Genomic DNA, 12,840 nt, shown 5'->3' on the forward strand with positions numbered 1-12,840 from the left:
ACAGATCTGTTCTTTTTCCCCCATGTTGCTGAACTTCATTTTGTGTGTGTGCGTCTGTGTTGATGTCTTTAGGAAGGAAAAGGCTACCTGATGAAGAGCGTAGGGGCGTGGCTGCCAGCCTTGAAACAAAACGAGGCCTCCCCTGGCACAGAGGACGAACACATCCAGGTCAGATAGTCCTTCCCAGCTTTCCTCTGAGAATGCTCAAAACGTATTTATAATCCCCTTTTATAATTAAGAATGTCACAGCGAGAAGATTTAGATTATAGACCGTTAGTAAACAGGTGATAGTACAAGCAATTTCGAGAGGAAGCGTATCACAAAAAGGTTGGGTGCTTGTGAGATAAATGCAGAGAGAGAAATATGGAGAAAAGCATAGTGAAAAAGAAAGAGGTGATCAACACAATGCTGTGCACAAGACAAGATAGTAAATAGGACTTGTGGTGCGAGAGTCTTATGTTTGTCTGGAACACTTAAACAACACATCCTAGATCTCGATGAATGAAATATTCCAGTTGAAAATCTTTATTCATTACATAGTTGAATGCGTTGAGAACAAAAGAATGATCAATGGAAATCAAAATCATTAACCCATGGAGGTCTGGATTCAGAATCATACTCAAAATAAAAATGGATAAATCAGATCACAGGCTGATCCACCTTCTGTGGAAATTCTTCAAGTGTGTGGCCTCCACGTGCCTGTATGCACTCCCTACAACGACTGGGCATGCGGGAGCTGAGGGATCCCGGATCTCCTCCCAGACCTGGATCAGGGCATCCCTCAACTCCTGGACAGTCTGTGGTGCGCCGTGGCGTCGCTGGATGGAACGAGACATGATGTCCCAGAGGTGCTCGATTGGATTCAGGTCTGGGGAACGGGCAGGCTAGTCCATAGCATCAATGCCTTCGTCATGCAGAAACTGCTGACACACTCCAGCCACATGAGGCCGAGCATTGTCATGCATCAGAAGGAACCCAGGGCCCACTGCACCAGCATATGGTCTGACAATGGGTGTGAGGATCTCATCCCAGTAGCTAATGGCAGTCAGGGTACCTCTGGCTAGCACATGGAGGTCTGTGCGGCCCTCCAAGGATATGCCTCCCCAGACCAACACTGACCTACCGCCAAACCAGTCATGCTGGAGGATGTTGCAGGCAACAGAACGTTCTCCACGGCGTCTCCAGACTCTGTCACGTCTGTCACATTTGCTCAGTGTGAACCTGCTTTCATCCGTGAAGAGCATAGGGCGCCAATGGTGAATCTGCCAATCCTGGTGTTCTCTGTCAAATGCCAATCGGGTTGCACGGTGTTGGGCTGTGAGCACAGGCCCCACTTGTGGACATTGGGCCCTCATACCACCCTCATGGAGTCTGTTTCTGACAGTTTGAGCAGAAACATGCACATTAGTGGCCTGCTGTAGGTCATTTTGTAGGGCTCTGGCAGTTCTCCTGTTCCTCCTTGCACAAAGGAGCAGATAGCGCTCCTGCTGCTGGGTTGTTGTCCTCCAACGGCCCCCTCCACGTCTCCTGGTGTACTGGCCTGTCTCCTGGTATCTCCTCCATGCTCTTGACACTGTGCTGGGAGACACAGCAAACCTTCTTGCCACAGCGCGCATTGATGTGCCATTCTGGATGAGCTGCACTACCTGAGCAACTTCTGTGGGTTGCAGACACCGCCTCGTGCTACCTCTAGTGGTGAGGGCACTGGCAAAATGCAAAAGTGACCAAAAATCAGCCAGAAAAGATGAGAACAGGGAAATGGTCTGTGGCCACCACCTGCAGAACCATTCCTTTATAGGGGTTGTCTTGCTCATTGCCTCTCATTTCCACCTGTTGTCTGTTCCATTTGCACAACAGCAGGTTAAATGGATTCACAATCAGTGTTGCTTCCTTACTGGACAGGTTGTTATCCCGGAAGTGTGATTGACTTGGAGTAACATTGTAATGATTGTGTTCCCTTTATTTTTTTGAGCAGTGTATATTTGACATATACTGTATACTATGAGTTGAGGCAAAAGTTGCAGGTCTGTGCTGTAGCGACTCTTATCTGTCAGTGCAGGCTGATCTGAGCTCAGTCAGCTAGCGCTTGGCCCGTGATTAATGGCCACAGTGGTACAAGACATTTTGTACCTGGAAATTGGATCATGTTATTATCAGACAAAGGGAGAACTATGTTTGATGATACCTCTATAAAAACCCATCGTGTGTGTGTGTGTGTGTGTGTGTGTGTGTGTGTGTGTGTGTGTGTGTGTGTGTGTGTGTGTGTGTGTGTGTGTGTGTGTGTGTGTGTGTGTGTGTGTGTGTGTGTGTGTGTGGGCAATTCCCCCCCAACTAGAATGAGATCCCTCCCTACGAGTCTCGCATCACCACCTCAAAACTGCTCATCGAGATGGAGGAATACGAGGTAAAATGTTGTATGTTACCCCACAGTCCTTCTGTGGGTGTGTGTGTGTGTGTGTTTCATTCTTTTATTGTGTGTGTTTGTGTCTGCACGTGTGTTTGTTTGCTCCTGTCGAACTGATTGGTACAAAATGGGACAATGGCAGGGAATGAGAGATAGGGTGGAGAAGAAGGGTGAGGTGGTGGGGGGGGGGGGGGGGTGAAAATGAAGAGGTAACAAAGCTGTGATGTGCTATCTTGACAAATTGCAGCCATTTCTGCGGTCCAGCAGCACACACTCATCGGTTTCCTGTTCTTAACTGACTTGAATCCTCGGTAGCTCGGTGGCATTGGCTCACTGCGAACACCAAAAACAATAACGTTGACTTCATTTACTTCTAAAAATGACTTGGGAGTGAATGGTGCAAAACTCTTAACAAGTTAATCTGTTTTGCATTCTGAATTGACTGATTTAATATGTGAAATTTTATTATTAATACGTAGATCTCTTGGTTGAGTGAGTAATGGGTATTATGGAAGTGGAATGACAGCGCTGCTTTCACCCCTCCCAATCAAATTGGAACTGCTTACCTATAGTGTTTGCGTGTGTGTTGGAGAGAAATGGGCTGTCGGTTACATCAGCAAAATGACAGTGCCTCGGTCCACAGTTTTTGACACGTCATTTATCTTCATTCTCCTGTTTGTGTTATCAAGACCCAAAATGTGCGCGCGCTCACACACACACTAGCTTGTTTTCGTTGCACGTGTGCTCATTCATATGCACGTATGCATGTGAGTATGTTCGTTTTTAGCTGTCGGCCATATGCAAGTTTTTTACCGAAATTGGCTTTGTGAGTGGAAGAAGAGGATCTGTCGCTCCCTTCTCTCTGACAGGGAAACATTATCTCTTCCCTCTCCTTCCTCGGTTCCTTCCTTCTCACTTCCATTTTCTCTTTTTAGTGTTATTACAATCACAATCCAGTTATTGCCCAGGGTCATGCACCACTTGGCATTACAGTACAAGGAATGTTGCTACTATGAGGGCATGATGTGCAGCCATTCAACTCTTGTTGTGCCCAGTTTGTATTTCAAAATGAATGAACTCTGCACCCGTTTGATCCCTTTTTTGGGTTTGGTTCGGCTGGCAACAAGCCGGTGAGGTGTGCTTCCTTTTTGCCTGCAATGAGACTTGCGTTTCTCGCGTACGTAACCCATTTCCAATGGCACACCGACATATGTTTCTGTTCCAATACATGAATCAATACAATGAATCCACAAATAATCCACGGAGGACAAGGGCGCCACTCGTAGACTTGTTAGAATTGTTTTCTGCGCATCACGCTTGGAGAGCTGGTGATCGCTGAGAGAGTCACAGAGAAAGTGTACCCGTTACCCACGGTTTTGTTCCATACCGTTCCATACGCATTGTTTCGTTCCATAAAGACACTCAAAATATAATAACTTGCCTCTAAAATAAAACACACTGCTCTGGTGTGCCGATCGTGGGTGCTGCCATTGCTGGCGCGCGCTTCGTAGGCACAGTCGGAGTAGGAGACAGGTGCGCAAAATGTGCAGTTACTCTCATTCAGAGACCCCTCAAAAACTACTTGAAGCTAAACATCCCAAGACAACAACCTTAGAAATAGATGAAGCATTTATTTATAGCTAGAATGCTTGGCAATAACATGGTGAAATAAATAAATGGTAAATAAAGAATGCAGGTAATAGAAAATCAACAAAACAAATTAGAAAAGAATTAACTGACAAATAAACTCACTGATTTGGCAGCAATGGAGTGTGTGATTGGAGGTAGAATAGATGAAACGGGAGACTACTTGAAGTCCTAATCTAAACGTTTAAAATCTATCCGACACCAACTCTCAATCAGAGACGCAGCAGAGGATCTTCTACAGATTTTTACTTGTAATGGAATGTCCACAGGGTTGTTTAGCTGCTGGGTAAGCCCTCTGGTTGTCGCTTGGTTCTGTCCTGGGACACGATACGCTTCAGTGGGGGGATCCACCAGAATGTGGAGTCGGAGGTTCGGAGAGTTGCAGACTTGAGTTCTTACTTAATCATGTTTGGGGGCCGTGACCACTGTAATGGCAGTCTCGACGCTTCGGTTGGTAAGCGGAAAGTGGGTCCTTAACTGTTTATATCTAAGTCCCTTAAAAATAAACTTGTAAATAACATTGTTGGCCTTTCCCTGCTACTTACAAAGTTATTATTAACCCGAGAAATAGGCTTGCTCGGATACAAAAATGATCTTACCGCGAACTTAACGAAACTATAAAATAACTATGGAAAGGGGACCTATGGTGCGCATACGCAGATCCGAACGTGTTAAAGTAAAACCCAAAAAGATAAGTCTAAAAAGAAAATGCGAAAGAGCTAGAAGTCAATGCAGAATGGACTAGTCTTCTGTAAGCAAATGAGCAAAAGGAACCGTAGACAAAGCGAATCTGCCTTTTTTATGACCAGTGAATAGGGGGCGGGCCTTTTTAACCAACTCCTGGACTTGGAGTCATATCTCAAAGTCGGTTAAGAGTTTTATCCTATTTTTATAAAACTATTTAATTCAGTATTTTATGCGGAACACTCACACAAGACCTTCCATCACTGTCAATTCAGTGATGCCAAACATTGCATATAAACTGTGTCCCCAAAGGAAATCTATATCATGTTAAAAACCTTCAGACATTTCATACATGATAACATAACATTCGTAAATGTAACGCAAAATAAAAATTGGTTTCTAACTACTCGACTTAACAAATTGATATTTGTACAATTAATAAGAAAAGATATTAAAACAAAACACTTAATTTGAGCAGAAATACAAAACGCAACATATGAGAAAAATATTAGGTATTAAGGTTATTTCATCTGTCTGGAAGAACTTCTTATCTTCAGGCACTTGGGGGCACCAAAGGTCCATGACAGTCATACATTTTAATCCTTGCATTGGCATCTCAGTCTTTGGTCATTGTAGAATAGTGGGGTTTTTGTCCAATTGAATAGAAACCTGTGCATTTTGAGATAGGTTTGATTACAGGGTGACTTAATTAATAACTCATGTTGTCACAGCTTTCATTCTTAATCAAAGAAGAATTAGGGGGGAAGTTCAGCGGAAAGTGGTCCGAGTCTATGGCTATACATTCGTTGAGTTCGCACATAGGTGTAAACTCAGTAGCCAATAAGGGAAAGGTGTGTGTGTGTGTGTGTGTGTGTGTGTGTGTGTGTGTGTGTGTGTGTGTGTGTGTGTGTGTGTGTGTGTGTGTGTGTGTGTGTGTGTGTGTGTGTGTGTGTGTGTGTGTGTGTGTGTGTGTGTTTCAAGATGTTTATTTTTCACATACAGTGGGGCAAAAAAGTATTTAGTCAGCCACCAATTGTGCCAAAAAGTTCTCCCACTTAAAAAGATGAGAGAGGCCTGTTATTTTCATCATAGGTATACCTCAACTATGAGAGACAAAATGAGAATTTTTCAATTTTTTTTTCTGATTTTTAAAGAATTTATTTGCAAATTATGGTGGAAAATAAGTATTTGGTCATTAACAAAAGTTCATCTCAATACTTTGTTATATACCCTTTGTTTGCAATGACAGAGGTCAAACGTTTTCTGTAAGTCTTCACAAGGTTTTCACACACTGTTGCTGGTATTTTGGCCCATTCCTCCATGCAGATCTCCTCTAGAGCAGTGATGTTTTGGGGCTGTCGCTGGGCAACACAGACTTTCAACTCCTTCCAAAGATTTTCTATGGGGTTGAGATCTGGAGACCGGCTAGGCCACTCCAGGACCTTGAAATGCTTCTTACGAAGCCACTCCTTCTTTGCCCGGGTGGTGTGTTTGGGATCATTGTCATGGTGAAAGACCCAGCCACGTTTCATCTTCAATGCCCTTGCTGATGAAAGGAGGTTTTCACTCAAAATCGCACGATACATGGCCCCATTCATTCTTGCCTTTACAAGGATCAGTTGTCCTGGTCCCTTTGCAGAAAAACAGCCCCAAAGCATGATGTTTCCACCCCCATGCTTCACAGTAGGTATGGTGTTCTTTGGATGCAACTCAGCTTTCTTTCTCCTCCAAACACGACAAGTTGAGTTTTTACCAAAAAGTTCTATTTTGGTTTCATCTGACCATATGACATTCTCCCAATCCTCTTCTGGATCCTCCAAATACTCTCTAGCAAACTTCAGACGGGCCTGGGCATGTACTGGCTTAAGCAGGGGGACACGTCTGGCACTGCAGGATTTGAGTCCCTGGCGGCGTAGTGTGTTACTGATGGTAGCCTTTGTTACTTTGGTCCCAGCTCTCTGCAGGTCATTCACTAGGTCCCTCCGTGTGGTTCTGGGATGTTTGCTCACCGTTCTTGTGATCATTTTGACCCCACGGGGTGAGATCTTGCGTGGATCCCCAGATCGAGGGAGATTATCAGTGGTCTTGTATGTCTTCCATTTTCTAATAATTGCTCCCACAGTTGATTTCTTCACAACAAGCTGCGTACCTATTGCAGATTCAGTCTTCCCAGCCTGGTGCAGGTCTACAATTTTGTTTCTGGTGTCCTTTGACAGCTCTTTGGTCTTGGCCATAGTGGAGTTTGGAGTGTGACTGTTTGAGGTTGTGGACAGGTGTCTTTTATACTGATAACGAGTTCAAACAGGTGCCATTAATACAGGTAAAGAGTGGCGGACAGAGGAGCCTCTTAAAGAAAAAGTTACAGGTCTGTGAAAGCCAGAAATCTTGCTTGTTTGTAGGTGACCAAATACTTATTTTACCGAGGAATTTACCAATTAATTCATTAAAAATCCTACAATGTGATTTCCTGGATTCTTTCCCCCCATTCTGTCTCTCATAGTCGAAGTGTACCTATGATGAAAATTACAGGCCTCTCTCATCTTTTTAAGTGGAAGAACTTGCACAATTGGTGGCTGACTAAATACTTTTTTGCCCCAATGTACATACACATACAAGCATACATATATGTAGTGAAAGGACATTGCAATGCACCTGGAGATTTTGCACAATAAGTACTTACTGGTCAATAACTAGCTAGCACAATAGCCAACTAATCAACTAACTAACTAAACAAACTGATTCCTAAAATGCAATTTAATTAGTAAATAGAATAAAATAAGAATAAAAAAAGGGTAATATACAAAGTAGGAACACAAAATAGAAATAAAAGGAATCAACTATTATGGTATATACGTGTTGCGCAGTATAGTGGTGTGTGGAGATATACAGTATAGTATACAACAGTACGGAACAGCAATACAGTAACACTGAACAGAACAGCATTACAGCACAGTATGCTATAACCCAGTGCAGTGATACTGAGGGGACGGTAGCTCAGGAGGTAGAGCTGGTCGTCTTGTAATCTAAAGGTTGCTGGTTCGATCCCAGGCTCCTCCTGCTAGCATGCTGTAGTGTCCTTGAGCAAGACACTTAACCCCTCATTGCTCCTGATGGCTGCGTCCGTCGGTGTTTGAATAATTGTAAGTCGCTTTGGATAAAAGCGTCTGCTAAATGACTAAATGTAATGTAAATGTAAATGTATGCAGTACAGTATGCAACATACAGTACAGTAAGGCAGTGGGGCCTATGTGTGCATCTCAGTAGGGGCCCCTGGTGAGTTCAGAGTTGACAGTCCTTATGGCTTGCGGGAAGAAACTCCATCTCAGTCTCTCTGTCATTACTGCGTGACTGCGGAGGCGCTTGCCCGACCGCAGCAGTTGGAACAGTCCGTTGTTAGTGTGTAGTATTTTTAGAGCCTATCGAGCTTATTGTGCATAATCACTGGGTGTCATGACATTTCACTGCATATATGTATGACCGTATGTATATGTATGTGACAAATAATCTCTTGAACTTGAACTTGTTGGGGTGGTGAGGATCGTTCATGATCCTTCGGCCCTGCTACTACACCTCCTTGAGTATAAGTCCCTCAAGGAGGGGAGGGTAGTTCCAGTGGTACATTCGGCTGAACGCACCACCCTCTGCGGGGCCGGCCTGTCCTGAGCAGGACAGTTCCCAAACCAGTCATTGATGTTGCCTGTCGCGACACTCTTCACTGCTCCAGAGTAGAAGGGCTTGAGTATCCTCACTGAGACTCTGAATTTATTCAGCTGCCTGAGGTGGTAAAGATGCTGCCTCCCCTTTCTCACCTGATTGTCTGTAGGTGTAGTCCATGTTAAATCCTTTGTGATGTGGACTTCCAGGTACTTAAAGCTGCTCACCCTGTCGACAGAAGTACCATTAATCATCAACGGCACGTGCGCCCTGGGTTATAATCCTTTCCTAAAGTCGACAATCAGCTCCTTAGTTTTGACGCTGACGTTCAGGAGGCTGTTGTCCCGACACCTGAGTGACCAGTCAGCCACCTCCTCACAGTAGGCCTTCTCATCTTCATTGGTGATCAGGCCCACCACGACGGTGTCATCAGCAAACTTGATGATCGTGTTAGAGCTTGACCTGGCCACGCAGTCGTATTTGTACAGGGAGTACAGTGGGGCGCTGAGGACGCAGCCCTGGGGGGATCCTGTGTACAGGGTGAGGGTGCTGGACATGTGCCTCCCCACCCTAACCAGCTCGGGCCTGACTGTGAGGAAGTCAAGGATCCGGGCACACAGTGTTCAGTCCTAGCTCCAGCAGCCAACCAGTCTGGTGGGGGCTATGGTGTTGAAAGCTGAAGTCAGTAAACAGCAATCTCACATAGCCCCCCTTTCGGCGATCCAGATGCGTAAGGGTAGTGTGCAGTACCTGGGAGACCACGTCGTCTGTGGATCAGTTCAGCCGGTATTCAAACTGCAGCGGGTCAATGTTGCAGGGGATGGAGGCGCCGATGTAATCCTTATCAGTACCTCGAAGCACTTCATGACCACCAAGGTGAGGGCCACCGGACAGTAGTCATTCAAGCAGGCTGGAGAGACGTTCTTTGGCACAGGGATGATGGTGGACCTCTTAAAGCAGGACGGGACCACCGACTCGGCCAGGAAGGTGTTGAATATCCTTGTGAGCACAGGGGCTTGCTGGTTAGCACAGGTCTTCAGTAATTGCCCAGATATGCCATCTGGGCCCGCAGATTTCCTGGTGTTCACACGCATCAGAGCCCCCTTGATGTCATGCTCAGACACTCAGAGTGCGCGCTCATCCGCAGCGGTGTAACTCAAATTAGCCGGCGAGCTAGCGGTGTGTATTGCCAGCCTCAAACCGTTGATGAAAGAAGTTCAGTTCGTTGGCTAGGGAGGCGTCGACCCTCGTTGCTGGGAGGGGGGGCTGTGTGGTTGTGTGGCTGTGTGTGTGTGTGTGTGTGTGTGTGTGTGTGTGTGTGTGTGTGTGTGTGTGTGTGTGTGTGTGTGTGTGTGTGTGTGTGTGTGTGTGTGTGTGTGTGTGTGTGTGTGTGTGTGTTTTCAAAGGGGAACAAAAGGGGTTAAAAATGGTTTTGAGTATTGTCCTTAATCTCCTGAAATGCCCAGACCCCAGAGTCTGTGTTCTTTAGACTTCCTCCCTCCCTGAAGTCCTTATCGTGTGACTGTCAGAGGGAAAGGGAGAAGAGGTTCATTGTTCAATTTACTGAACCCCTTGTGATTAGTGGAGTAGGTTTACATCTATCAGTTAATCGCTTTTCCAGACCTGATTGTCTGTCGGCCAGGATGGAGACGATAGTTAAACACAGGACAGGGTCTAGTGATGAAATCACGATAACACAGGCTTTCGTCTCCTTCTCTTCCAAGTGGGACACAGAGGTTAATCCACTCATCTGAGGGGTCCGAGGGACTGTCTGCTTCATATCCCCCACTCCGTTCAATGTTCGCTGTCCAGGGACCTTCGAGTTGAGAACAGTCATTAAGAGGCGAACAGCTGGCATGTTATCTGGGTGTTATAAGTAGATATAACTACTCTATGGCAGGCTAAGAATGGGTCCTATTCTAACTTAAAGGGTTAGTAGTTCTAGGGTAGCAGGGGCCTCTTCCTCAACTATCTGAAGTTGATTGGGAGCATTCTGCCTTTCAGGTTTATTACGTCTAATTAGCTTAGCCAAGCTACTGTTGCACTTTTTTAGTTTACATTGTAGGTCCTGGGTGTGTTTGATGTCCTGGTTATGCCGAATGTCAAGAGGTACCCTAAACTGTGAATGCTAGTGAATGCTAAAATTGTGTCAGGGGTGGACCACAGATAAGCTATGTGTTGACTCAGCACCTTGACTCAGGACTCAGGTCCTGAGAAGCAATTTTGTGAAGTACAGTCTCAACAGGGGTTACACCCATGGTTTTGGTGCCTCCATACTGTATTTGAGTGATGGTGTTTTCGTCTAATTCCAGGGTGTGATTACTAAGGAAGTTAGCTCAATCTTGTTTTCATACTGATCGGAGCTCAAATGATACAGAACCAATTCTCTTATGTGCAGGATGGCGTTCTCGGGTACACTGACCCACATAAATTGGCTGGCTGGGTCAGTTGTCATTGGTTTGAGACCGCAGATTCCATCAGTACTATCACTTACAAATGGTTTGCTGGGGCACAGGTCATGGATCTCTTTGGTGAGTTTACACATGCACACATTCGGAGCCAGGTACAATTCAGGGTTGTTCTCTTGGTAGGCTACGACCAACGGCCATTAGCCATGTATTTTAGCCTGTAAATGTTCTCGGAAGTCAAAATTGGCAAATTGATGATGAAAGCTAGTTCCCAGTCTTCTGGATTAAGGTGGATGGGTACAGCACTGCCAAATGTATAAACTAGGTTGGTCTTAAAGCCATGACTTTTTCACTGGTGGCAGTAGTTAAAAGATCCTGTACCAGAGGGAGAGAGGGGTAAGATATGGGGGAATCCTCCAGATGGCTAGGCTGTCTATTGAGGATCCGATGTCCTGATGTGTGCATGTCTGACATCAGCGAGCTTACGAGTTGTGTATAAGCATGTCAACCTGGACTACCAAAAGGAGACCGTTTACTGCATGGAGGGTCTTGTTCAGGGCTACACTGTGGGTGTTAACTACCAGAACGGCGCCCTGCACTGTCTGCCCTATGGTTCGTAACTGGATCTGCTGATTGTTTAGGTGGGTCTTGGTATTGGGGATTTCGGCTTGCAATCCCCCAGTGGATAGACCAATAGTGTTGAATGTGAAGAGTCCCATGTTAAAAAGAGACCCGCCGACCACGGCTGCAGTCAGTAGTCCTCCAATGAACCGTTTGGACCTTCTGTTGTATCCACTCAATTCTGATCGGGTGATAGTGAACTTCTGCAGCTGCCACGGCATTGCAAATTGTACCAGCCAACTGGTCATTTGAGCGGTTGTAGGAACATTCCTTCTACATACCTCTTGGGGTTCAACCTGACAAACACTTTCTGTCTGTGCAGGCAGTCTGTGATCAACAGCCCAGGTTCTTCCTTTAGGACCCCAGAGTCCCAGAGAGTACTCCCAGAGTCCACCTCAGGGAGTAGTTTTGTTTATCAGGCCGATGATCAGGAGGTTTAGCAACCTGTCGATTGTACTGTGCAGATTTTAACTTAATTGGATTGTAGTTCTAAAAATATGTTAGATCCCTCCCACTGGTAGCTAACGGTTTGGGGTGATGATTCAAGTTGTTCTCTACAGCTGACAACACACAAACAATAATAACTTTTGTATTCATTTAACCACAAGCGACTGGCACCCCTGGGTGCTTTGGTCTTCCCTCTAGTATTTATGATCTAACTGAGATGTTGACGTCCCTGACAAATCGCAAGGGGTGTGATTTGATTTGGTTGCGATGGACCCATTTGAAGGTTGGCTCTTTCTGACCTTTGCTGACTTCGATTTGGTACACTATGGAGGAGAGTTTGTCTGCGATCAAGTACGGACCTGCCTAGTGGGGAAGGAACTCTCGAGCAAGCCTCCCAGTCCTCTGACTGTTCTTCCCGTTGGTTGGGTGAAGATATGGTACCACACCTTGTTCCCCTACTTGGAGTTCGTTGTGGGACGCCTTTTGTCATAGGCCTTGTGCTCTTCTGCACTTTTGTCCAGATGCTTCTGAGCAAAAGCGAATATGGTTTTAAGGTGGTCGTTTAGGTCAGCCATATACTGTTGTGTGGTATATGCTGTTGTGATGCTGACCTCACCTGGCTGGTAGAGCAGCTGCAGTGGCGAGGTCATCTGCCTACCAGTCATCATTTCAAACAGGGGGACCCGCGTTGCTTCATGTGAGTTGCTCTGATGGCCATCAGTACTTAAGTAAGGCAACTTAACATTCCATTTTCTATGGTTGGATGCTACATACTACTTCAATATGTTGATCACTGTTTGATTTGTCAGCTCAAACCAGCAGGAGGCCTGAGAGTAGTGGCTTTGTTGTTGCGTTAAAACATTGCTTACAGAAGTGACCACAGCTCTTCTTCGTGTTCTCTGAGGCGTCGTCAGCAGTGCTGATGGCTAAAATCAGTCAAGAAGACCAAAACCCTCCAAACACACGTTTTTGTCC

At 45.6% G+C, this 12,840-nt stretch overlaps 1 protein-coding gene across 2 annotated transcripts in view; it reads left to right on the top strand.

Annotated features, from left to right (window-relative positions):
- The window catches only part of LOC307234272 (uncharacterized protein), a 44,981-nt gene that overhangs the window by 13,037 nt on the left and 19,104 nt on the right, over positions 1–12,840 (top strand). For both annotated transcript variants that reach the window (XM_080005911.1, XM_080005912.1), the window contains exons 7-8: positions 73–168; positions 2,336–2,404. In XM_080005911.1, the coding sequence (XP_079862037.1) occupies positions 73–168; positions 2,336–2,404 (165 nt within the window). The remainder of the gene's footprint in view (positions 1–72; positions 169–2,335; positions 2,405–12,840) is intronic.

The sequence above is a fragment of the Zeus faber genome, assembly GCF_960531495.2.
Source record: "Zeus faber genome assembly, chromosome: 8".
NCBI classification, from domain to species: Eukaryota; Metazoa; Chordata; class Actinopteri; order Zeiformes; family Zeidae; genus Zeus; species Zeus faber.